Source organism: Sebastes umbrosus, chromosome 7 (genome assembly GCF_015220745.1).
Source record: "Sebastes umbrosus isolate fSebUmb1 chromosome 7, fSebUmb1.pri, whole genome shotgun sequence".
NCBI lineage: Eukaryota > Metazoa > Chordata > Actinopteri > Perciformes > Sebastidae > Sebastes > Sebastes umbrosus.
In genome coordinates this window covers 19937265-19964522 of record NC_051275.1, presented here as the reverse complement: position 1 = coordinate 19964522, position 27258 = coordinate 19937265, and the positions used below count along the sequence as shown (strand labels likewise).

The following is a 27258-nucleotide window of genomic DNA, read 5'->3' as shown; positions in this document are numbered from 1 at the left end:
AAGCGTACTTGTTCGTAGAACTCGTTGACGATCCCCTCTGTCCACTGCAGGTGCAGCTCCTTACACTTCAGCGGTCCATTGACATCAGCCAGCTTGATGCACATCTGGCACACCAGCAATCTGTCGTTTTCGTTGGTCCAATCAATACCGGACATCCCTTCATCACCCACCTGGGGAGATGTACACAGGGAGGTTTGAGTAAAGAAGAAAAACACAGCTATTGATTGTAAAGAATTCCCCACTGATTGCTTGTCAGCTTTAGTTTAGGACAATCTGGGAGTAAAGACAGGAGCTGAGAGAAGATAACCAATAACAACAATCATTGCAGATGGATGATGGATGGTCACTTATTTGTTCTACAGTTTATTTCACAGATTTTTTCACCTTTGCATTAAACTCTGCAAGGAAGTCAAAGTGCTTTTTGAGGTCGGTGGCTAGGATGGCTTCAATGACGAGGAAGCGGAAGCGCTTGAACTCCACGTGTTCAAGGTTAGCCAGGAAGTTGTACTCAGGTCGAGACATGAAGAGGTTCCACGCTGAAGCTGCGTGGTGATTTTCCAAGACTGAGCGATCGTTGTACAGAAGAGCCTACAGTGGACGACCAAGAGGAGGAAGTGAAATTAACATTCAGTCTTGGCATTCAAGATTTAAGCTGCTACGTGTTTAACCATAGGTATTGATTGTTAATTGCTTTCTTGTAGTGGTTGAGCTTATTGGTCTTTTGGTTCTTGGTTGTCACGCACACTGTGGTTATTTCAAGCTGTTTTAAGATGTGGTGATATATAGTTTTTTGGGGGAGTTCCAATTAACACACATTGTATATGTAATTTAAGGATCTAAACATTTGCATATTCATTTTGCTGTAATATTGCCTTAATGGAAGTCGCATTGGCATTAAGCAAAAATATTTTAGCTCAAAGCAATGGATTTATGTGAAAGCTTGCTTTACTCTTCTTCATATCATAATTACATCTAAACTGCTGAGCTCCTGTTCTAAAGGTTTATACGCATTTACCTGTGGTGCACTGGTAGCTACTAGAAAGGCGTTGGTTCTTCCAGGATGGTCATAGTCGTGCATGGCGGCAGCTACATACAGGGCCATGAGCTCCAGGCCGGGGATAAGGCCAGCCAGGGAGCCATAGCCGTCCTCCAGGACAGAGTTCATCTTGGACACCAGGAAGCCTGTGGCACCAGGTGTAATGCCATTCTCTGAGTCTACGGGCAAAAACAAAACACAGCTTACAACCCACGTCATTGATGGTGCTCTTTGCTAAAATGTTGCCGCCTCATTAGCTGCTGTAACACCTGGTGCTGTTAGACTGTTTGTTCAGAAAGAAACTTTCAGCACTTTGACTCATTTTACCTAGGATTTCACCAGGATGTGACTCTAAAATAAGTCATAAGTGTTTAAACCACCCGATTTGACTATTATCAGCTCATTAAATATGTGTTATCAGTCATTGTAAGCCTCACCACGTATTACCTTGGATTCTTGAAGAAAACATTTTTCTCACATGCCTCCATGGTGAACGAATAATAAAAAAAGGAGAAAAGTCTTGAGATAGTCTCGTCTCCGTTTTTTTATTCTTCGTTCACCGTGGAGGCATGTGAGAAAAACAACGTTTTCTTCAAGAATTCAAAGTAACACAGAGTGAGTAATTGATATACAAATGGTCATTTTGTGGGTGAGGTATTCCTTTAAGGAATGACAGTATGTATTAAACATCCTCACCAGTGTGTATCCCATTCTCAGTCAGCAGGACGGGCAGGCCTGGTACAGGCTGAGTGGTGAGGTACCAAACAGCATGTAGCACGTCAGTGGCATGGATCCGGTTGTGATCTGGGGAAAGTCAAATAAAATGCCAATTCACACCAGTGGAGGGCAGAAAGACCACTGTGATGAAATCTCAGCTGGAGCAGTTTTAAACATTCTCAAGAACAATATTAAATTGGAAAAATTACTATAAACCCCCTTTCAGTCAAGGAATCTGTAACATTGTTGAAGTAATGCTCTTCTGCTTTTTAACATCTAGGTCTATTTTATGTGAAAATTCCATGTTGACACATGTACAAATATCAGAGAACACAGCATTAGGCAATACTGTACTGTATACAGTAAATGTACAGGACAAAAGGCTGTTTACTTGTTATCTTATCTGTCTGAAGGAGAGCAGTCCAGACATTTTTACAAAAGCAGTGTGTCCCCCTGAAACTGTGCTAAGTAAAAAACAGGTTACAACAACTACAGTATAAATAGTTAGGAAGTACAGATCATGTAATCAAAAACACTGGAGAACTACGGTGGCAGACGCGAAAACATGAAAACACTCTCTAGGGCCAGTGTTTGGTTTGTCCGTTCTGAGCTACTGTAGAAACATGGTGATGTTTGTAGATATACACTGCTCATTCTAAGGTGATGAAAACACATTTCTTATTTTCATGTGATTATACACCATCACTGCCAATAGATCCCCCTCAATGCTACACACTGCCTTTAAGAAACAAGGATTTTAGATGCTTTTGTCAGCTACATCTTCAGTTTCAATATGAATTGACATAAACACCGTAGTTAATTAGATATGATCATCTTCTGATACCAAACACCAACAGGAAACTCAATGTTCCTGCCAACTGTGAACAATAAGAGCATGCCATAAATTACTGAAGCAGAAAGTAGGCCTGTCGGTGGTGTTTTATTACTATGACAATGCAATACACCCCCCTTGTGGCAGATAAAGATAATGCTGGACATCAATAATTCACTTGAACAATTTCATGAACATGGAGGTCTTTTACTCACAAGGGATGACCCTGTATCCGTTCTCCAGAGCGTGGAAGTAGTTCATGAACTCGTGTACAGGAATTCTGAAGGTCTCAAACAGACCCGTGTCTTCAAAGAGCTTATAGGAAACCTGGGACGTTACACGAGGAAAACATACTGTGATTCAGATGTATAGTTGGGTCAAGTCACTTGTCAGTCTACAGCACTCTTTTGTTATAGAAAGGTCGTAACACTTTATAATAACCACCATTAATAAATGGTAAATTGATAGATGATTAAACTTTAGTTAATAGTTAAACAATCAAATGGTGGTTAATAATGTTAACTACTTATTAGAAGTGCCATAATTTATGTTGTTTTATCATTAGTTTGTGTAATATGAAATAATTAGTTTATAGATTCTATATTGTATCGTAACGGATAGGAATTACATTCTGATTAAATTAGTAAAGTATGTATTAACAGCTTATTGATGCACACATTATAACATTTTATATACTATATCAAGTACTTGTTAATTATTACCAAATGATTTGTAAACCTTTAAGAAATAGTTTGTAAAACATGTATAAGCATTAGACAGACAGACCAGAAACCAATTATTAACCATAGACAGTAGTATTAACTATTTATCTAAATTATGTTTATAGATGCTTTACAAAGTATTTATTAACTATTTAACAAGGTATTATAATCAGTTGCAACTTTCTAATAGCCATCCAAATAGTATTTATAGACGGTTTACAAATCATTTCGTAATCATTAACAATATAAAATATTATAATGTGTGCAACAGTGAAACTCTTAAAGGGACTATTTGTAACTTTCAGAAATGCTTCTTAACAGCGACACCTGCGGCCGTGAAATCAACGAAAGTCAGCGTCGGGCTCGCGCTTGCTCGCTCTCAATATACCTGAACGAGCATCACTCAAAACAGTGAGGCCGCACAAGTCAGCTAAAAACACAATATCACTCTATATTTCAGCTGCTTGGCAGTAATGTTAGCTGACCAGACGAAGGTCTCTCCATAAACATGATTTAGATCTGATCCTAGTGTTGGCTTTTCCTGCCTAAGTGCAGGCTGAGGCAGCGGGGCTCTGCAGCATGTCTCCCTGCTCTCTTCGCCCGCAGCCGGAGAGAGCAGAGGAGACACCGGCACCCGGTCGGTAACGAGAAGACAACGTAACTCTCTGCACAGCTCGGTCACTTCACAAGACACGGAAAACCTCTGTTGGTCTGGAGGAGCTGCAGCAGTTATTTCTGCACAAACGTCCCCTGTGCATTCACTAGATATTCTCAGAGCTAAACTAACTCTTCTGCAGTGTGGAGTGAGCGCGCGTTCACGTCTAGAGGTGGAGCGAGCTGAGCTGTCTGAGTGAAGGCGAGCAGGCAGAGGAGGAGGGTACAGCGGCTACACGCGAACGCGCATATGTGAGCGCGCATGTGTGACGACCCGCTACATTTATACGCTTAAAAAGTTACAAATAGTCCCTTTAAAATAACATAAATTATGGAATTACTAATAATTGGTAAATATGATTAATTACCATTTCAATGCTTGTTAACTGTAAAATAGCTATTAACTTAAGTTGAATTAACTATCAATTTACAATTTATTAATGATGATTATTATAAAGTGTTACCAAAATGTCTAGTATCCACTAACATCGAATTGTTTTTGGATCTGATTGGCCAACACTGCATGCATCACTGATTTTTGCTTTCATTTTATAGTGTTGTTGTTGTTGTTGTTGTTGCAAGCTTAAAATGACAGCTAATGTCCCTCATTGCCACATTAAGCTGCTAATTACAAACCTGTGAACATTTCCGTCAATATGAGTTCCTTTTAATTGAATCAGTATTGATGTGTTTTCATTAAATAAATGTCATATGGGCTTCAAAGTTTCCTCACTAATGAGTGTTTACCTGACTGAGGATGCAGCCCGTCTTGCCGTGGGTCTTCTCCACGAGACTGAAAATGGGAAAGTTCCAGTTGTTGAGTTGACTCATCAGAGGCTCCAGCTCCGGCTCCACCACAGGCTCCTCGGCCACGATGGGCTTGTCCTGTCAGGCAAAGGTCAGAAAAATACAGATAAGTACTTGCAAGTACAATAAAATAACTTTTCAGTCGCCACAGTTTGATGCTCAACAACAAGCTTAGGGTCATTTCACAATTCACTCTGGAGATATACACGATCCGACTGTACCACTGCTTGGTTTCCAGCATTTTGGGAAAGCATTTTAGAAAAAGGTATGCTGTTTATAGAGCAGTATATGACAGTAAATAATGGTTAAATTATAGTAAAACCTAATCGAAAGATATGATCCATCTTTGTTTCCCGTTGTCTTTGGAGGGATTTGAAGCACATTAAAGCACATTAGAGATAATAACTGAGTCTACCAAGCTCTAAGATTGCCTACCTCTGGTGATGGCAGGAGAGGGTGAAGAACGATGCCCTCGGCCAGATACTCCCTGCAACCTTCCCTCGCTTCAGGCAGCTTCTTGCCTCCCTCTCCCTCCTCTTCATTCTGTGCAAAGTCGCTGCTGTCACTGTGGTTGGTCTCGTAGGTGCTGTCGTAGGTGCTGTCATAGTCCGAAGAAGCTACAGCGCGCTCATCTGGAGAGACGTTACACAAGTTAAACACGTGCAAATTTATGGTTATAAAAAGTTACAATGAGAGCAGTTGTGGAGGTCAGTCTGAATGAATCAAATTATCAAGCTAGAAAATAAGCTGGAAGAATAGTCTAAGTTTATCAATCAGGTTAAATTCTGGAAGCATTTTCTTGTATATCATACTCATAGGCTGCTATCATACTCTGCTGTTTACCTGGGTGGGGTATTCTGTCCACTTTGTCGACAGAGTCTACCCCGTTTAGTCGATTGTTGAACGGCCTGCCACAGCTGATGGAAAGAGAACAGAGAAACACCGACACATTCAGAGGATACATGCTAGTTCATTTCATTTGTTTAAAGCGCGCCAGGATATTGGTCACACGTGGGCTTGATCCATACACTGGATCTCACAAATGAATAATAATTAATATTGCACTGTATTTGTTTGCTAATGTGCTAACTGTCAACTGCTCATCGAAATGTAACAGGAGAATTAATCCAGTGCGTGATCGCATGTATGTTACCTGCCGCAGAGTGATGGAGGCCGCCAGTGAGGGGTGGTGGAGCTCGGGGCGCTCTGACTGTGAGTTAAGGCTCTGTGGTGGCTCTTGGGGGCCACAGAGCCAGGGGTCCGTTCTGTCAGGGGCCCAATCGGCTCAGGAAGCTGCACTGAACACGTCTTGATGGTAGGGCTGGAGGCAGGCGTGCCCTGGGTGGGAGGAGACGGGCACGGAGAGCCCAGAGGTGATACGTTGGAGGGGGGGAAACCTGAAAAAGAGAGCAACACCGACTTTAATGTTCCAGTCTTTACGTAATTTGCTTTTGATACTAGTATTTATCTATCTTTATCTCAATCAATTGCTTTTGAATTGAGTATTTGTTTCCTTGCTAAGTTTTTAAGTCACATCAATTACCTGGTCTTCCCAGTGGTTTGCTGTAGAGGTGGTTGGAGGTGACGGAGACAGCACAGGAGGCAGACATGGAGCGACTCTTTGAGATGGTCATCATCACGGAGTTGTTCCATGATTCACTGATTTAATGTAAAAACAAAACCCATCACTGTCAAAGTTACTGTAATCCTCTTTGATTGTAGTGAGTGAGTGAATGAGAGTTACCTGTCTGTGGTGTGTTTGATGCTGGCTGAGCGGTCTCGGCGTACAGGGCCTGGTTCGATGGTAGGCAGCCCCGTAGCTGAGGTGGTCGTGGTCCAAGTTGAGGAGATTCTCCGAAGCAATCCTGGGGGCAGACTCCGTCTTAGACGCTGTAACGCAGATAAACAAACGGGGTGGATGAGGCAGGTAGGACACCATCAGTGTACTGGCACTAGACAGGATCTCAAAATTGAAGGATTTTCAATTAAAAGCTACAAATATTTGCATCTTATTGGAAAGATATGGCCTTGTCTCTGTGTTTGTATGAAAAGCATATGTTATGATACAGTATGTATTGTATATGTATTCATGAAGTGAATATTGTTAATGTGACTATATTCTTATACACAGTATATCACCTTTGTATTTGATTTAATTGCTGCTGATCCCGCTGTAATGGTCTAGTATCCAAATACTACAAATATAGTTCTATTTAGCAGTTAAAGTGACGTTTCAGCCTCGGGAGCATGTTTTAACCAATAAATAGAGCTGTATTTTCCTACAGAGCAACTGTTGTGCCTCCTTTTCTCCTCCATCAAAAAGGTAAAGACATCAAACTAGAAGGATGCCATATTTTTTCTTCCAGCCCATTCCTGTTTTTTAAACAGCATGTGGGAGAGAGAACGGTAAGCAGAAAGGACTATAGAGGGCAGCAGAGGATCAAATTTCAAGATTCTTAAAAATCATGTCCCATCCCTCTTTGTCTGTTCAATTCTTAGGCAGATAAACACACACACATACACACACATGAACTCATAGTGCTCTGTGGTATACGTCCCCACTACAGTGAATGACAGCTAATCAAAAGGCATCTAGTCGTGTGTGAACGAAGGACAGAGTAGGAGAGAGAGAGAGCGAGAGAACAGGCATTTGGTGGTAATCAATCACCGTGAACATCATGTCTTCTTTTGCTATTGTGAATTGTATTACTGTGTTGTAATACAGCTTTAAGTGCAGATCTGAAACATCTGCACTGCATTATTATGCAATAATGTAGCTGACAATAACAGAAGTAGATGGGATGTTGGCTGTGATGGATTGCTGCATGTTATCGTTTGGACGTTTTATATAAAGTCTGAAATAGTGAAATAAATATAACCCCCTATGGTGTGCTTTGGAAAATGTGTAGCTGTAATATGAAGTATTATTATAAGTGTGCTTCAATGTTTCAGAGCTGCTACAAACTTGACAAATAGCCAGAACTGCTGGAGTTAAACCAAGAGAAAGACAAGAACAAGAAATGAAACAAAGTGTTTTGCTGTCCCGTTAAGCTAAGTCAAAACCAGAGTAACAAATGCACCTCAGTCATCAGCATTTCTTATTACCTTATATAGCTATTTCTGTCCTTAGTTCAGAGCCATACAACAAGGTGAGCTGAATCACCAACTTTAACCCATTGCTTCATGCAGACTCACAAATCCCCAATGAGCTAAAATGAGACGGCACCTCATTGAGTTTCACTACATGGGCCGAGCATTTGAGTGCACTCAGGCAGCATTAAAGCTGCTTGTCACTTTCCTGGTGGGCTATCCAGCATTGCATCACACGCTTTATTTAGTTTCCTTGCCGCCTTAAGTGCACGCATACATTTTGAAGCACTGGCCTTGTAAAACATTAAAAAGCCCTCTGGAAGCATGTGCGTCATTGTTAGCTACATTACAGCCCAGCACTACGCCAGCAGTGAGGGAGGAGACGGGGGTGATGACTGCAGGAAGAGGTACACCTGGGCGTACACGTGTACTGCAGCATACAACAAAACTAAACTTTGATACGACTGGGTCTGTTTCTATGAACACACTTATGCTAATACATCTAACTTCACTAATTCAGAGATAGTTTTGTTTATAATGTTTAAGTTTAAATGGGAACTCCACTGTTTACAAGTCTTGGGGAGTGCTACTACATATGTGAAAAAAGTTGTATAAAGCTTTTTGTGGCTCCAGGAAGAGCTTCATGAAAGCTGCTAAATTGCCTCGAGTGATGTCACCTGAGGCAGCGTTAGTTGGGTCTGAAGAATTCAAGAATCTGTGGGTGTGGAGTTAAGGCCCAGACACACCAAACCGACATCAATGAACTAGCGGCAAGGAAGTGTCTTGGCCAAAAAGTTGCACTCGAACACACCACAAAGACGACAGCCAACGGACAAATGTGTTTGTTCTGCGCCTGCCTGATATAAAATAACTCTCCCTACCAGCAGGTAGCGGAAGTCTGTATTCGTCATTAAAAAAGGGAAACCGGAAGACCGAAGACGGCGGTTATACGAGCTGTTGTTATGATACGTACATGAAACAAAGCGGCGTTTGCTGACCATTTTCACGCCACTCTCACTCACCACTTAGCTTCATTCCAGATGGCCATGCTGTTGTGAATATTATCCGTGTATTGGAATGATCAGATGAGATGAAGATGAAAAATTAGAAGAAACTTCGGTGTGTGTCCTCTTGACTTTACTAGTTGGCTTGCTTTCCTCACTTCCTTTTTCTTCTCGTGCACTGATTCGTTTAAGCTGAACAGCCAATCAGAGTGATTTCTCTCACCGACGGACTCCGCCACCGATTCAAAATGCTGAATTGGCCTAAAAGCTTCCAACAAAGGCAGACTAGAGCCAATGGTGTGGGACACAATGCAAAAACTAGGGCAACAGACGCTCACCCACAGCCCGAAATTGGCCGATGACCGACCCTCGGCTTGGAGTGTCAGGGTCTTTAGAGAGACATGAGTGTACCAGTCCTCTCTAGCCCACTTCCCATTTCTGCTTCAGGTTAGAGGCTGCTTTAGCTGCTGCAAGCATAACACACCTGAATTTCCAACAGAACAGTCAGCGGTCGAGGTGCATTATGGGTAATATAGGTGCCAAGTTTTGACAAAGGAAGAAGAATTCTTGGAATAAAAAAAAGACGATATCTCTGGTTCTGCTGCATTTGATTTAGATTTTTCTTTTTTAATTGTCAATCGTGAGTCTGAAAAATAGATCATAGTAGTGTGATGCTAAATCTTTGGAGTATTCTTTTAAAATGAAGTGATACCTAATTGTGACCCACACCACAGGTAATGGTCTAATAAAGTGTGGAAATGAATTGTGAGCAGTTCAACCAAGAAGCGATTTCTACTTCTCAGATTATTTAACGTGAGCAGTGTAGAGGCCTGGGGAGGTGAAAGCATATTTAGTACTGAACAAGAAGAAAAAAGAAAAAAAAGAGGAGAGCCAAAAATAATATCTTGTTTCATTCTGATCTTTTCATTCATAAAGTGATACCTCAGATTTATCTGGGGATCATTTGCGGGGATCCCGACCCTCAGGTTGCTTAATGACTTTTTGATTTTCTGTATTAATTAGCTCTATACAACAGAATAATTTGATTGAGCACAATTGCTGTAATTCTTACAATTAGTCTTGAAGCTTCTAAGTCATTCTGGGTGGCCAATCAATGCTTCCTATTAGCTGCTGAGTGAACTTCCAATTCAGATCCTTACATCAGAATTTGAAATTGTGGTTCAGCCATTGGATATTATCTCAAACATCTAACCAAAGACACAAGAATGAACAAAAACGCATTTTTAAGGAAGACAAACCTTTGGGATGGCCAGTCTCTCTGCTTTGTCCGGCCCGTCCTCGGAGTCAGAGCAGGTGTGTGTGTCTGCGGGGATGCGAGGCCGGTGGAGCGGTTGGAGGCTGATCTGGGTGCTGAGGAGGTTGCTGACGGCCTTCAGAGAGCTGCAGGTGTTCGGGGGCAGCGAGGGGTCAGCCAGCAGGTCTGAGATCAGACCGTGGGCCTCGCCCATCACCGCGATGTCCACCACCACGCTGGTGCCCGACGACTGGAGAAGAGAAAAGAGGAAGAGATGGAGGATGAGATAATCATTCTTTGTTCATCTTTTCTGGTGTAATGCAATGATGACGCGGTGAACAAACGTCACACCGCACTGACGCACACCACTTCTTTATCTCTATACCTGAGAGAGAAAGAGGATATGTTTAGAGACAGCGTATGTACTGGGCTTTGTGTGTGAGCATCTGTCTTTATACTAAATTTAATATTTTACAGTCCCAGAAGGAACTGACATCCTGTCAGTCGGTGTAGCAACAGCTTGGTCAGCTGATGTGAAAGTCTAAAAATGTGACTGAAAATAAAGGTAGTAGCATGATGGCTACCTGGGTTTAACATGTAGAGGTTGGTGAGGAATAATGACATTATTTTAAACATATCATAGCCATACAAACATCATCAATAGACATCCTACAATATTCCTATAAAGAATAACACACGCCACCCCCTCCTGCCTACATTTAGCTGTCACTGATTCATCATATTGACGGACAAGCCCAAAGGCTCGCCTATGTCAAAGGTCAACCATGTTAGGTTTCCGTAATGGATTCCACTGTTAATGTCAACATGTGCTAATCAGCTCCTCTTTAGCTTATAATCAATTTCCACGCTCACACACACACATACGTGTATATACGTGTACAGTATATATAAGTGCATGCATGCAACATTTAGCAATTGTAATTAGCAATGTCAATCCATACATGAGAATGTGGAGAAAGCTAAAGACACAATTGGTACATGAAGAAGAAGGAGTCGATACTGTAGACTTTGGATGTAACTCACATATCTTGCAACAATGCAATCATGGAAAACTTAAAGAGGACCTATTATGCTTTTTCCCTTTCCTTTAGTGTCTTGTATAGTTTTTTGTGCATGTAAAAGATCTGCAAAGTTACAAAACCCAAAGTCCACGCCAAAGGGAGTTACTCTCCCCGACAGAAACACTGCTCCCGAACTGCCTGCCTGAAACGCCTTGTTTGAAGTCCTGCCTTTTCTTCCGTAACGTGGTGATGTCACCAAGTTAAATATTTGCATAATGGATAGTTTGGCACGCCCTCAAACAAAGCTAGTTAGAGCGGAGCTGGAGCGAAGTCCAAAAAGTTTGGTTTAAAGGGGGTAATAATGAATGGACAGTATTTCTAAAAGAATAATATATTACGATATAAACGATATGACACATGTTTATGTGTCACGGCTGTCAGCGTTGAGATAAATTGTGTTTTTAAGGTGAATTATGTGTCATTTACTTATGAGTAATGTAGCAATGTCACTGATAACCTTTGAACACAACATTTGCTTTGAACATTTCTGTCGCAACTTCTGTGGAATCTGTGAAAAAATTAAATAAAAACACAACATTTGGTTAAATAGAAGAGACGGAGGCAACAGTGAGTGCAGAGAGAGTTGGAGGTGAGTGAACTTTCTGAGTGAACTCTGCTGAGCTGTGGCTCCCCACTGAACCCTCCATGAACTGTGTTATATAATAATACTGTCAAACTTGTGGCAGATCACACAGCTTCTCTGTTTACTTGCCATTTCCAGATATTTTTTTCAAAGTAGTGTTTCTCCCACTCATGCCTGTGATGTTGACACTTCTAGTTTCAATCATAAAAGCTTTGTGTGTTTAAAATAGTCGTGATGGGAATGACTGGCAGTGACTGTACCAGAAAGCTAAAGTTTGAATCACAATCACAATCGAAACATTGCCTATTTTTTACTATAGTGACTGGAAGCGCCTGTCTTCAGCCAAACACTAGCGGTGCTTGCTTGTCGATACTAGTGCTCATACTGAAACCTTCATTGATAACTTACTTTGACATGTTGTTTTTGCAAAACTCTTTTTTCATTCAAGAAAAGAAGAAAAACACTTCTCACATGTTACATCTCAAGTCAAGCAGCTGTACAAGCCTTTGCCTTAGTAAAATAGTCTTACATTTTGACTTAATCAGGAACTGTCTGATCAACAAATATGTAAACAAGATTACAAATCTGACCACACATTCGATGCCAGCTGTCAGTACCTGGCAGTTTTCCTCAGCGCAACAGACACATTTCAGTTGGTTCAATTATCGGGATGTGTGTTCATGCCTCAAGTTTAACGTAGACTCTTATTCGGAGGACCATTTTTAGGAACTCTTGGACCAGTGCTGGTACTGATATGTGTGTGAAGCTTTGAGGATGAATTTGAAAAAATGTGGTTATCAATGAAATATGAGAAAGCCATATAGTGGAGGAAGGGTATGATAAAGAATAAAACAGTTATTCCCAACATCATCTTCACTATTGTCTGCTGTTCAGTCTTGGAAACAAATCTGTTGGGGAAAACACAGCGTAGCCTGATGATAAAAATTGCTGCTGAACTTTGCATGAACCTTATCTCTTAAATTAATGTTTTAACCAACATGAATTGGATAACAATCTGTATTGAGCTGATAATAGATATCTCCTTTAATGAATCTGTCTCTAACAGTGGGAAACTCCGGGGTCTGTAAAGTGAAGCCAATGTGGAAGTGCCTTAAACTTGCATTCTTTCTAATAGCCAGCAGGGGGCGACTCCTCTGGTTGCAAAAATAAGTCTGATTGTACAGAAGTCTATGAGAAAATGAGCCTTCTCACTTCTCACTTGATTTATTACCGGAGACTATGTCCACTTTTTCTATACAGTCTATGGTTTCTACTCTTGACACCTTGAGGAAAGCAAATCGCAACCAAAACAGGTTGTGAAATGGAAATGATGGGAGAGTTCATGGAACAATGAAGGATTGCTAGAGTGAGTTAATCAAGACATTCAAACAAGAACTGACTCTCCCCCACTGTGCCAACACATGAAGAACTCACGTGATCACTCCATCCATAAGCCTTCGCTCTCCCATCTGCCTACCTCCCAAGGCTACCGGGCTCGGCGACTGGCAGCGACCTCTGCTTTTGCCACTCTGCTTGTATCCGTGCCTAACGTTTTCACCTCAGTTGTGATTTCATTCAGTGGTTTCTCATATCCTGAGCTGGGGAGTTTACCTCTTCTACTCATGCTATTACTTTCCTGTACCTCATACATATATTTGTCTCTGGCAGAGCTAAAGGTAGAAAAAGATGTGCAAAGGGGAGTAAAGGGGGAACATACAAGTTAACAACAGCAGATCCACCCCTCTGTATTCAAACAAAGTGACAGATGATTCACATAATTTGCTTCCTTAAACAGATTGTATTAGCTCTTCAAACATGTCGGAGCTTGGGGGCTGCGATGTGATGAGTAAATGCATCAAGCACCTAGGAAGATAGTTTCCTGGAAGAGCGCGTGTCTGTGTGTGTGCATGTGCGAGTGTGCATGTGTCACCTCAACCTGAACAAAACCCATTAGACCACTCCAGAGCTTTATGACATCCTGCTATTGTGACATTCACCCATTACCTGGCAGTAATGGTCTCTGTTCAGCTAATGTCAGGGAGAGACTGAGATAGCGTGTGTCGGCGTGTGTGTGTGTGTGTGTGTGTGTGTGTGTGTGTGTGTGTTGCAGCTGTTTTTATGGCACTTTTCTCTGTTATAATCCTGATATTTGAGCATTTTTAAAAAAGAATACAGTATATGTGTGCATTTGCAGGCTCATTCAGTGCAACATGCATAAGCATTTGAGCTGATGGAGCGCTACAGAGCGCCGTTCTCGTAGAGACACAGTGGAGAGGCGAGGCGAGGGAGAAGGTTATCGATTCCTCCCAGCATAAAGGCCCACAGGAGACAGCAGGCAGAGCCATGGTCAATGAGTAAATCAACAGTGGGCACACACACACACACACACACACACACACACACAGAGACATGCATGTACCAGAATTGCCTCTTGGGACTCCGTTGGGCTTTCAGAGTAATACAGTACATGCTGCGCACAGAAAGATGGGTCATAATCCCTCAACAAATGCAGTGCACTGTAACAGAAGACAATATTAAACACTGGTCTATGATGATGAACGTAGATAAGGAAAATAGGATCAGTGTACCACAAGCTCCTAAAAATAGACCGCCTGATTCGGATCAGTAGTCGAAGACATATAACATCATCAATGTCAAAAGGTAAACCAACATCCATTCAGAGTAGGGTTGGATACATACTGTACAATATGTGGTCACACCTTAAACGTTTATATACGTTACAACATGACCATGATATTGTCTGATACAGCATAAAAACAACGGCTTCATAACAGTTATTGCTGGAATATTTAATATAATTAAATTGTAGAGCTGCAACAATTAATCGACTAGTCGCAAACTATTAAAATAATCATTAATCAAATAATTGATTAATCAGTTTGAGTAATTTTTTAAGAAAAAAAGTCAAAATTCTCTGATTCCAGCTCCTTAAATGTGAAAATATTCTGGTTTCTTTACTCCTCTATGACAGTAAACTGAATTTCTTTGAGTTGTGAACAAAACAAGACATTTGACGACGCCATCTTGGTCTTGTCTGATCGACATTTATATATATATATATAAACCAAACCAATTAATCAAGAAAATAATAGCAGTTGCAGCCCTAATGACAATGACTCAATATATGTCTGATACAGCATCAACAAAAACGGCTTTATAACAATTATTGCTGGACATTTTTAATTGAAATAAATTGCATTATATTGGGGTTTTTTTTGGCAAAAAAAAGTCAGAAAGTAGCAATGAAAGAAATAAAACCAGTGGAAATCCCCGTAATATTTTTTTCTCTTTTAAATGACCTTAACATTTGATCATTTAAAAGGCGATATAGCACAAAAAACTCGCATAAAGAAGTCCACCCATGCATGCACAGAATAACACTGACTTGAAGACAGCCCATTTAAAATGCTTTAAATGTTTTGATTCCAGTCATCATGCCTGACCACCACGCACACTAGAAAACTAGAAAAAAAAGCCACTCTAAAAATAAGTAAAAACAAAAAATAATGAATAAAAGGTGTTTTTACTTGTAATAAGTAAAAAAAAAATCTACCAATGGAACAAGTGAAAATTCTCTTGGTAAGATTTCTTGAAATAAGATGTAATATTTTGGCCTTTCAAGATAAAAAAAGATCTTGAAATTAGCTGGGAAAACTCTTTTTAAGGCTGAATTGAACTAGTATTAAGATGTGTTGTGTCATAATGAGCCTGCAATGCTCAAAAGTAATATTTTGTCACTTAACATGATATTCAAGATGCATTGTCTAAAAACAAGTCACTGAAATGTTACTTGTTAATGTGAATGTGTCTCATATTAAATGTTATGAGATATTATGATTAGTAATTATACAAATATACTTGGTGGGACTATTCCCTTTGAGCGTAGATGGATGTCTATGTTATGATCATGGTATGTACACTATCGCCCCTTTTCTCTCTCTCTCCCTCTTGCAATTATGTCTCCTCCAGTCTCCTATTTCCCCTCGTCTTTCTTTGCTATTGCCCACTATTTCAGTTTTCCCTCTGCGCCCCCATCCCCCAGCCCTCTCCTGAGAGACAGTTAGGAGATATGTAGGCAGATCAGGCATAAAGGCAGATGGTGAGAGCAGAGAGAGAGAGAGATAAAGAGAGTGACGGGCAGAGCGAGAGAGAGAGAAAGAGAGGAGCTGAGTCCACAGGCAGGCCATGGCCAGTCAAGTGAAAAAGAGGACAGCTCACTCGAGCAAGCCAGCTGAGCTCCTCCACAGTCTCATCTACAACAACTGTAAATACAGCACTACAGTGAGAGGGGAGCTGCCCATTGTCTCCATACTACTACACCAAAACAGTACAGAAATCCTTCGCACCTCTCTCTGCTTTAAGAATTAATGATGAAGCGTGCCAGAGGCCAAGCTCATGTTCTGGATACAGGAGGATGATCGCAGATCAGTTGCAGGACTGCCGAGCGGGAGCGCCTCACAGTTGCGAGGCTATTAATCGTTAACAAATGTTTCTATTGATTTAGTAACAATGGACAAGGTATATGTTTTGGAGGGTGCACAGGGGTAGCTAAGATGTGCTTTCTGAGCTGGTGAAGATGTGTGAACGCCAGAGACTGTACCATTTGTTTGTCATTTTGCAATCTCTCATATTCACAATGTTGCAAAAGTGGTGCTGACACAAAATCAAAAGATATCGATGCAATCTCTCCTTCACGTTTTGTGTTGAAGATAATGAAACTATGCAAACCATTGTGTTGCTGTGAGATCTATAACACATCCAGCCTTAAAAGGACACGCTGCTCAACAAATAGCACCCATCTAAGAACAGTAAGAGTGACACTGAATCTCTCATCAGTTCACTCCCCTGCTTACGAACACCAATGTCTCACATGCGTAATTGACCTAAAAACTCAAGAAGCTTAATTTAGACATCGCTTCAAGTTGTCCTATTTAAACCAGCTCATCATTACTGATTAAATGGCTTTCCTTGTCCTGCACACACACACACACACAGACAAAGCACATGTACATACAGCACCCAGACTAAGAGGAGGAGAGACTCCAGTTAAACCAATACTGAACCTGTTTAGGAGGACGTGTGTTGTCCTGGTGGCGTCCCATGATACTTGCTGAGTGTCTTCTCTGCATCATTCGTGCTCAGTTTGAACACAACCGCTCACTCCTCCCGATCTCGCTATAGATTCCTATAGATATGATACGACAACTCTATATGCTCTCTTCCCTTCCTTTAACCCTTGTTCAAATGTCACCGTCGTAAGAATCTCAATCCCAAGCAGCTGACATTTGAATAATGTAGTCCACACACACTTCCTCGCCCTCTCCTCTGCTCTGCTCTCGATTCCTCTGCTGCTTCATGAACCTCCCTCCGTCCTCTCACCCGCCCCTGCCTCGCCTGCATCTGCCAATTGCAAATGTTCACCGCCGGTTCAGGGATGAGAAGACCTGCAGTACGTTGAAATCAGTTGTATTGAAAATACCTGGTTGCTAGGATACATCGGGACAAAGATCAAAGTGACTCGACTATGGACCATAAAATTGTTGTTCGGGGCTCAGTTGGCCACAGTTATACTACGCCCACTACTTGTCAAGTGTTTCCTGTGATAGCAGGTGATGCATGACAACCGAGCAGCGAGTAATGTGCATTATCAGAACAGCTGCTTTCTGCATCAGGAAACTGAGGTTCATATTGATTCATTAAAAGACTATTAAGATGGTAGGATTGTTGTTGGCTACAGCTGGAGCTGCATATTATGGATGATTTAAATCTACACCAATGAGTGGTGGAGTCTACGTGAGTGGTGAGTATAAAATAAAGACAGTTTTCAATTGTTTGTTGAAAAGAACATGCTGACTTTTAAAATCTAGGAGCCCTGGTGGGAAAAGTCAAACCAGCTTTTTTCCCCAAATATATATGGATGAACTTGGATTTTTCAGATTTTCTTTCTTAACCAATTATCTGTATTTACTTTGCATTGCATGCTCATGACAATTAAAAGAAGTTATCCTGCCATAATTAGCGGACAGGGGGACGAGTGATCTGTTCAACTAGCAGCATCTTGTTTCGGCATGTCAATAACAATTCCTGTTATTACGTCTTTAAAAAAATGGGGTAAACTTAAATTACAATCCCATCAAGTTCAAGTTTCTTATATTACCACACAGCTAGGCTGGTGGAATTAAATACAGATGTAACGGTACACCACATCAGTGCAAACATAGAGGACATAAGTGCAAAAAGAAGAAAACATATAGGACATAACTCCACATACAATTAGAGGGAAGAAGCTCCAGTTAAGGCGTTCTGTCTGTCCTGCCTCTTAGTGACCTGTAATTTCTGCCAGCTGAAAAATGGCAATTGAAATATGTATGAAAAACAAATATTATACTAGGGCTGCTCAATTATGGCAAAACTCATAAATCCTGATTATTTTGGTCAATATTGAGACCACGATTGTTTAACACAATTACTCATTGACTTTGGAAACTTCATGTACTTAGAAAAGAACATTTTGTAGCCTACATATTAAAGTTAAATGCATCAATCTGGTGCACTTTGAGAGCAAAATGAAGTGGCTAGATCTGTGAAGAACTTTGTGCCCTAGTAAACAATTTGCTCATAAACACATTGGTTGTATAGATATGATCGGTGATGACACGGCTAAAAAAGTCACACCTACAAACATGGTTAAAGAGACGGGGTCCGTGTTTTAAGATGGGTCGGGTGGGTGCCTTCTCATCGCACAACGGGCCCTTAGCGGCAAGGTCCGGGCGAGTGGTGCTGTAAAGCACCACCATCACTCCGAGCCTTTCCAAGCCGACCTAGAGTCAGGTGCTGCACACCACAACAAAATACTCCCGCCGAGGTTCAGCCAGCACCAAGGAGAGCTCCCATGAAGGGATCCTCCCACACTGTGGCTGTCCCTGACCTGCGAAGCGGGGTGAATGTGCACCGCTGTACAGGAAAGGGGTGCGCTGGGTTTAGAGTACAAGACAAAATGACAGTGTCATTGCGAAACGTAATGCGGCACAATAACTGTTTCATGTTGATTATCTTGTTTTCATTATTAATGGAGGTCAAAATTGTAACCTGAAATTGAAATTTGATTAATTGCACAGCCCTATATTTTATATTTTCAGGTAACATTAAAGACTGACAAATGATCAACACAAACTACATGATTTAAAAAGCCATATCATTAAGCACTTCACACATTTGAGGAAACCAAGCTACTTAATTACTACACTTAATTACTTAGTAACTAAAAGAGTTCTTGTACAGATTGGACAGGTTTAATGGGGCAAATTAACTAGCTAAAGTAGAAGGTGTAAGAGCCTCAACCTTAGGAGAGCTAAACTAGACAAAAAAGCTCATGGGCTTATTGTTACCACAACAGAAATACAATATACATTTATTCAGGCATTCAAGTAAACAACCTTCAAATCTGAACACATCTGTGAACTCACAAACTAATTAAATGCTTAAAAACATCCCGCAGTAACGAGTCAAGTGCTATTCTACTACACTAACTGAGGAAAAATGATGCCAAGCACGCACACATGCTTCCTCCACTTTCCCTCAGGGCTGCACTGACCTGGGATCTGCTCAGAGCTCTCTTGTAGTCCCATTCTGGCTGGCCCATAATCTGGAGATAGAAGCATACAAACACAAGCTGCTGTCAGAGACCTGTCCACTCTGTGACACAATACAGTACTATATAACTTCTTTTTTTCCTCTCCTGCTGTCTTCTCCTTTACTTCCTCCTCCCTTCATCCCTCTCTCCGTCAACCCATCTAAAAATAAAAGAAGAGCAGGCGCTGCTGATGAAGGAAGAGAAAAGAACACATCACCCTTAAAGCTGGAGGGCTGATCTACATACAGCTCCCCACCACCTCCCTCTATGTCTCCTCACTGCAACCATTTCCCAGTTTTTGTTCAATAAGAGAAAACCGTAATTCAATTTCACAGTCAGACGATGTGTTTCAGAGTGGCTTTCCCTAAATACGACAGCTTTGAAGTTTTCGGAAGGCACCTTTAACAGAGCTAGGTTAACTGTTTCCTCCTGTTTATAGTATTTTTTTTAATTTGGACACTTAAAGACAATGCAGAAATCATGGGGTGTGCTCTCCTCTGACCTACATTTAATGTTACTAACAGCTGGTGTAGTGGGGATGAAGAAGAGACAAAAATGGGAAGCTTGAATGAAGAACTAACCGTTGCTGTGTTGGAGCAAGTCGAGCATTTTGCACTTTAGTTTTGATTAATTGTTTCATGTACGTAGAAAGCTTCACACGAGTAATCACACCGGACAGCAGAGGTTAATTTGAAAGCCATATGGCATCTCAGTTAGGATGCTCTTCTCTGTTGCATCCCCACTGCGTGAAATAAAAAGGTTGTTTAGAAGGTAACCTACAAACTGTGGAAAAGTGCAAAAGAATGCGAAAACTCTCACAAGACTCGCTGCCCGATGACCAATCCTAACCTTAAGCATTCGAGGTCAATGCCTAACCTTAACCATCTCACAAGAGCTTCCCATATTATGGGTTACCTTCTTTACATGGCCAGATAAAAATGCATTCAAAAATTCAGTCCAGTGGAGCTTCACAACACATGGCATTCATTTTTTTTTTGTCCCTTGCTGTGCAACCTTGTTAAGATTATGTCACTTTATTTAAAACTGCAACAAAATACCAAGGTCAATTTTAGTTTGTAGTAGACCAGTCGTTCTCAAACTATGGTACGTGTACCACTGGTGGTGAGCGTGCTCCCTCTAGTGGTACACGGAGCAAACTCTGAAATATTTTTTAAAAATTAAATACAATTTGTTTAAAAACAAAACTATCAAAATGATACCTTAACCATGAGATCATTGAAATCGGATTTAAAATAAGTTTTGGCTTTGCTGTAATATTTTTATTTTGAAACCAAAAACGTATGCACGTGCTACTACCCCGCCACGTAGCAGCTACGTAGTTGGGTAGTAGTGCGTGCAAATACTACTATTAGTTACAAGCTAAACTGTGATGACAAGATAGTAAGCGGAGGTGGCTACAATTATGAAGGGTTTAAAAACACTGCAATCGTGGCTCCAAACGGGAACTATTATTATGGTTTTATGGAAGAGTTTAAGTGCCAGTTCTAGTGCCAGTTCTAGTGCTACACAAAAGTCAACAATATAGTAGTATAGTAGTAGTAATAGTAATAGTATAATAGTATAGTATTATGGAATTTTTGCCCAATGATGACAAAAACTGTCTGCCTACTGCAGCTTTAATGTTGTCTTTACTTTTAATGTTTAAACACAGCTTTGGCTTTACTGTATCTTCAATTTAATTGACTGCATAAGGTCAACGTGCAGAGTGTTTCTTGTGCAAAAGGAAATGGGTAATTTTAATAATAGATGTTGCTTAATTCTTGATAATAATTATTATTATTATAATAACTGGTCCCAGGCCTAGTGTGCATGTCTGCGAGTGCGTGTTGTGTCTGTGGACCGCCCTAGCTGTCACAGTTTGTAGGCTGATGTATAAAATGGCATAAAATGAGATGACCTGACAGTGCAACTGTCATCCACTGGAGATGACTTTGCATCTTGAATGGCAGATGAGATAATCTGCCTAATACAGCGGATTCATGTTTTATGCGAGCCCCTCAGGATGGGAGGGAGGGAGGGAGGTTGTTTGGAAGAATAAAAGCACTGTAATGCTGAATCCCAATGAACTCCACGATCATGTAAAATACCTCATGGAATACTGTGTGTGCCGCTCTTTTTTTGTTGGTGCTTATTTAAGAGTCAGGCCGGTAAACAAGGTGCTCTATACTGAAGTAATGATGCAGTGACAGTGCTGCAGAAATCAGACTCGGGAAAACCAAATGAGTCCCTCTCTCTCTCTCTATCACAAACTACACTTCAGCTTCTATCATTTAGCCAGGCCCTTAAATCCTCCTCTGTGCTCCGCCGTTCCTTGAAGACCTCCATTACGGCTCAAATACACTTCTCATGTCAAGTCTATAAGATGCTGGGAAATCACAGAGGCCTAATGCACTTCTGAGCCACATAATCCTTGACAGCTCCATCATTCAGTCTTAAGTAGACTGCTTCTAATTGCACTCATGCAAATATAAGCATAGCAGCATAGGTAAAAAAAAAAAAGATATGGTTCATCTTCACACACACACACACACATGTCTGAGTGTTACATTGCCGGGATGGCCAACACATGCACGAACACACTGCACACTGCAGGGGGAGCTCTTTTTGTTTACATGAACACTGCTAGTCTCAGGGGTGTTTTTGCGGTATGCAAAACTAAAATATGCATATTCACAGGGACAAGCCTCCTGTGTATATGTGATAAATCCATACATTTAAAACCATTATTTTTATATAATTGTGCAGTTATGTTTTTTTTAATAAATGACCTGAATGACCTGAGTGATTTCACAATAGTTAACACATTTAATAAAAATCTTTCAAGTCCAAAGAAGGCTGGATCCCATCCCATCATGCACTCTTTATACCTCAGTACCTTTAGTTTCACCTGACTTGCATGTAACTGAAATATTAAAACGTGCAAAAACACTATATCTCTATCCAGAGAGTACCAGTGATCCAAACTTGGTCGTACTACAAACCACAGAACAATTATCATCTGTTACAAATTAGAGCGTTGTACTAGAGAGTGATTACATGCTCTCCCAATTAAAGTAGAATGTAACAAATAATACATGAAACACTGTAGTCCATTATGCATATTATAAATGAGTTATGTTCATCTTGACTACTTCTAAATGACATCTACGGTAGTGCTGCATCAATCTCATTAATATAACAAGATAAATACCATTTAAACCATAGTGATTTCTTCGGCAGCCCCTTATGTTGGCTTTCTAAAAATTACTACTTCAATCCACTACAGGTACAACATGGAAATAAGATATATCTGTTGCAATAACCGCAATATATACTATTGACAAGCCAACCGCAGGGAATTGCAAGCAACCGCCACAACCGCTTTGTTCATGTTTTTTCTTTTTTTAATTATTTGCAATGGGAGTGCCACGTATTTATACCATGCTACAAACGGCAGCAGTGTGACGAGGTGCTGAGCGTCTATTCTGCGCTGAGCGCTGCACGTTTGTTTGTTTTTTTCTGGTTGCCAAAAGTTGAAAAATGTTAAACTTTGGGTAAAACGCTGCGCTTGTCAGTGTCACTTTTATACCCAGTAGTCAATCACAATGGAGGAGGGGCGGGACAAATACCACAAAGACCAACCGTCATATCCTACATGTAGGCTACAAATGCTGAACAATATCAATGGAGGAGAAATTAATACACATGCAACCAAAGCGTCTCAGCTAAATAAAACCCACTGTGCCTCATTGCTTTTCTGTGTTCTGCATTTAACAATAAACAAATATTTCATTAGTTTTAAAACTTTCATCTTTGTCATTTAAAAAACAACAATAGAGCTTGTTTATATAGCACTAAAATCAGGATAAATAAGTAATTTATAAAAGTAAAAATAATTTAAAAAAAAGGGAAATAACATCATTATCATTATCACCGCAGGCGAAATTCCTTCTCCACGACAGTGTACTTTGATATCCTCATTGTTTTTCTTGAACTGCTCTTTAACTTTACATGAAATCCATGTTATCAATGTGAAAGCATTTGGGGTTGTTTACAGGACTGAAACACACTGTGAGACTATCCCCCCACACACACACACACACACACGCATCTCTGTTTGTCACGACTCAGACACTCCAGTCGTGAAGAACCCAGCAAGCCAGACCAAAACCCCTACTGGCCAGCAACTGTTCTTACTAGATCCCAGCTGAGGCAGAAAAACAGAGAGAGGCATAGCACATATACAGTATAGAGAGTGATGATGACAAATCAAAATTTAGACAACGCACAGTAGAATACAGAAATGGTTCCATTACCAAGATGAACTACTGTATAATGTGAATAACTGAAGTGAAAACAAAGGAGCATATAATGTATCTGAGCTGATATATACAGTCATTTCCTCATCTCACCTCTTTTCATCTGGTGATATGGCAATCATCTCATCTTAAAACCAATCATACTAAATCAATGCTCCCTGTTGTAGCAATCAGGCTTCTGACAAAGGCTTGTCATTGAAGTCAACTTGCTTGTACTTTAATGTTGATGCTCAATACTCTAATTGTGTTGTATTCCTTATAGAAGATAGTTTAACTGATGACGCAGCACATGATGTTTTCTATACCAACTGGTTCATAGTGACCCCAAGAAGCACTGTTTACCCACTCAAAACAACTAGCTTGCCAAAAGGATTTGGCAAAGCTGCCTGTGTATGCATGGTTTGCCTGAGTGTGTTTGTGTGTGTGTGTGTGTGTGTGTGTGTGTGTGTGTGTGTGTTAGAGGGAGAGAGATGGGACTTCTGGGCTTGGATGATGATGACTCACCCACCCACACACTCACACACGTGAATTCAAACATGCACTCATCATCACCGTCATCACTCAAAACCACGTTAGCGCTGCTCTCTGATGCTAATTGTTTCCAATCAGCGTATCAGGGGTCTCCTGTCAAAGCACTGCGAAACCAGACCACACCAGCGATTGCTTATTGATCTCATTACACGCTCACGTCACTCCGTCAAGCAAGCGTTTGTGTGTCTGCGTGAGGGGCGGACTGACACTAAGGATGATCTGAGCATGTAATCAATACCAAAACATGTGAACTCAGATTTATTTATTGAAACAAGACTAATGGTACGTGACCACAGGCTCCATCCTTTCCACGCTTCCCATTCGTTGTCTTTGTAAGCAGTCGTGCAATGCATTCTGGTAGATGTTTATCGCAACTTCAGCAATATCTGCTGCCTTATGTTGGATACACTGCTCCAGTCTGCGAATGTGTTGGTCTTTGCCAGGCCTATAATCGGTCAATCTTTGGTTGCAACTGGGGTGCCACAACTGGATGACAGACAGTAAGCTTAAATGTTATGTATAATTAAAAATCTTCATGACAAAAAAGTTTTGTCGTATATCATTAATGACCAGGGCAAGTTCCCCTAAATCCGTTGCATTCCCAGAAGTCACAGTAAGATGACTTGTTTACAGTAGCTATGAATAAGTAAAAGTCGGCTAGAGAGCTGCAGGAAACACAGTTTACAAAAGCCTTCCTCTCACTATGTAGCACATACTGTACAGTATACTGTACAGTATGTGCTAAAATGAAAAATTAGTTAATGCTGACAGATACTGTAATATGTTAGTGTTTGAAATGTAGAAAAGCAAAATTATTTTCATCTTTTCATTTCTAGCTCTACCATTTTTTTGTCCCCTGTGAATGAATTGTGCTGACGGCAGCCACCAACATAGCCTCAGGCAAGTACGTGTGTGTGTGTGTGTGTTTCACAGTGGAGTTGCATGACTAAGCCTTTGCATGTACTGTCAAGTAAATGCATGCATCTGTCAGCACATTTAGATTTACATCTTTGTCATGTCCTTCTCATAGACAACAGCTCACAAACCGCGGATTTGAAGTTGTGTGGGATCATATGTCCTGTAGCATGATGCCTTTTATCTGCTGATGTGTTGAATGCTTCATTTAACTGCAACCCGAGTAATGACACAACAAGCACCAAATTTCAACACCGTAAATTAATGAGTTGTCTGTGTTGACTGACTCTTTAAATATAAGTATGTATGTTCTTTAAAAGGCAAAACCAATAATCAATAATACCGCATTCCTGTTTGACAAAAAAGGTTTAATGTTCATGACCCTTAATAAGCTTTTGAAGTTCTTTAATGCAGCTCTAAAACTATGCTCAATATTCTTCTTAAGATGCCAATTTTTCCTTACCTGCGCTAAATACTGCACTGAATGATGAATTAAGTGTTATTCTTTTTAATCAACATTGAATCAAATGATTCTTGACAAATGGCAGGGTTGCTATTATTACCAATTCAACTGAGAATCAACACCCAACTCTGCAGCTCTACACAGCATTCAAGCAGTTTCAGTTGGTCATCTGGACCAACAAAAACAACACAACACTGCTTCATATAAAACCATGCATTCCTAGCACAGGAGCTTACTCAAGCCAACTGTACAATACCTGTGTGGACGTGTGAAGAAAGTTGAACATTTGAAACAAAAAACTGTATCTAAACTCTTTTTTTGTTTTTTGTTTTTGCATAGTTTCATAATGTTGGTTAGTGTTGTGCAATATGTATGGGATAATGTACAGCGAGCCGGTCATTGTTGTGAAATGAAACCCAACAGGGCGATGCGTCATGATTGCATTCTCCTGAATGGGTTTATTTCACAACAATGACCAGCTCGCTGTACATTATCCCACTTATTACACGGCTACTTACTTCAGAAATCGATAATTTGACACAAAAACAGTCTGCCAGAGTCCGACATCAGAACTGCGCCCATAGCAACGGTCTGTTATACATAGCAACGGTCTGCTATTGAGAAATAACAGATCTTAGAATGCCGTGATTGACCAATCAGAATCGAGTATCCAACAAAGCCGTGTAATAAGAGACATGAGACTATAGAGATGTGCCAACCAATAAATGGATTTTGCTACATAATTTTCCACAAAATCCATGTAACATATCTAGTTTTATTAGGTTAATTATGGGTAATGTCAAAAAAAAAATCATGTTTTTAAGTCACTGGATAAGCCAAGAACAGACATTCCCATCTGGTTATTTAATATGTAAATTGTGTCTCAATTGTATTTCCAGATGTCCAATATTCATGATATATCACTTATATATCAAATTACAAATAGGCTACCATGGTAAGAGATGTTATCCATATCACCCAACCCTACTGTTGAATTAAAACAAATAATCTCTTCCATGATATTTTTATCTTTGTCGGCTTTTTGTGCAGTGAAAAAGGATCTTTTCACTTGAATGTGGCCTTACCAATGAAAATCAGTAGGACCTGTACTGCAGTGAATAAATGACTGAATTAATGATTAACACAACATTGAACATAATATAATAATAAAAGTACTACTAATAATAACAAAACATATACATTTATACCATTCAACACAGTTGGAATAATAACAGCTTGCATTCATATTCTTGCACGATCTACTTGTCATCTTTACTTCACTGAGTAAGCTGAATCACACGCAAACGAGCCCTCATGCATGCACAAAACTCATCTGAAACACACACACACACACACACACCATTTCATTCCTGTCTTCCTCCCCTCCTTCCTCCAAGGCTAAGTGGAGTGCTTTTCCCTCGTGTTGTTGTACCCATGTTAGGCTACTGACGCCAGCTTGTCATTCTCTACTCCTATTACTGTGAGAGGGGAGTGCGTCACAGCTCCCGCAACCCACTTCTCTCTGTCAGCTTTCTGCTCTCGCTGATTGACACTGACGTTGCCGGGCGTTAGCATTTCAGGCTGAGTCCCATGG

At 40.5% G+C, this 27258-nt stretch overlaps 1 protein-coding gene and 1 long non-coding RNA gene across 4 annotated transcripts in view; one reads left to right on the top strand and one right to left on the bottom strand.

The window, feature by feature from the left end:
- LOC119491380 overlaps positions 1-27258 on the top strand; it is a 349936-nt gene that overhangs the window by 182871 nt on the left and 139807 nt on the right. The window lies entirely within an intron of this gene.
- The window catches only part of pde3a (phosphodiesterase 3A, cGMP-inhibited), a 60194-nt gene that overhangs the window by 8032 nt on the left and 24904 nt on the right, over positions 1-27258 (bottom strand). The window contains exons 2-14 of one of the 3 annotated variants that reach the window (XM_037775327.1): positions 19398-19448; positions 10122-10367; positions 6513-6658; positions 6312-6427; positions 5922-6165; positions 5612-5685; positions 5204-5400; positions 4709-4846; positions 2801-2912; positions 1733-1840; positions 1016-1215; positions 385-588; positions 9-170 (exon numbers count right to left, since the gene is read on the bottom strand). In XM_037775327.1, coding sequence (XP_037631255.1) covers positions 9-170; positions 385-588; positions 1016-1215; positions 1733-1840; positions 2801-2912; positions 4709-4846; positions 5204-5400; positions 5612-5685; positions 5922-6165; positions 6312-6427; positions 6513-6658; positions 10122-10367; positions 19398-19448 — 1998 coding nt within the window. Of the gene's footprint in view, positions 1-8; positions 171-384; positions 589-1015; positions 1216-1732; positions 1841-2800; positions 2913-4708; positions 4847-5203; positions 5401-5611; positions 5686-5921; positions 6166-6311; positions 6428-6512; positions 6659-10121; positions 10368-16866; positions 17116-19397; positions 19449-27258 lie in introns of those variants that run through there. The other 2 variants (XM_037775329.1, XM_037775328.1) reach the window with 2 other exon arrangements.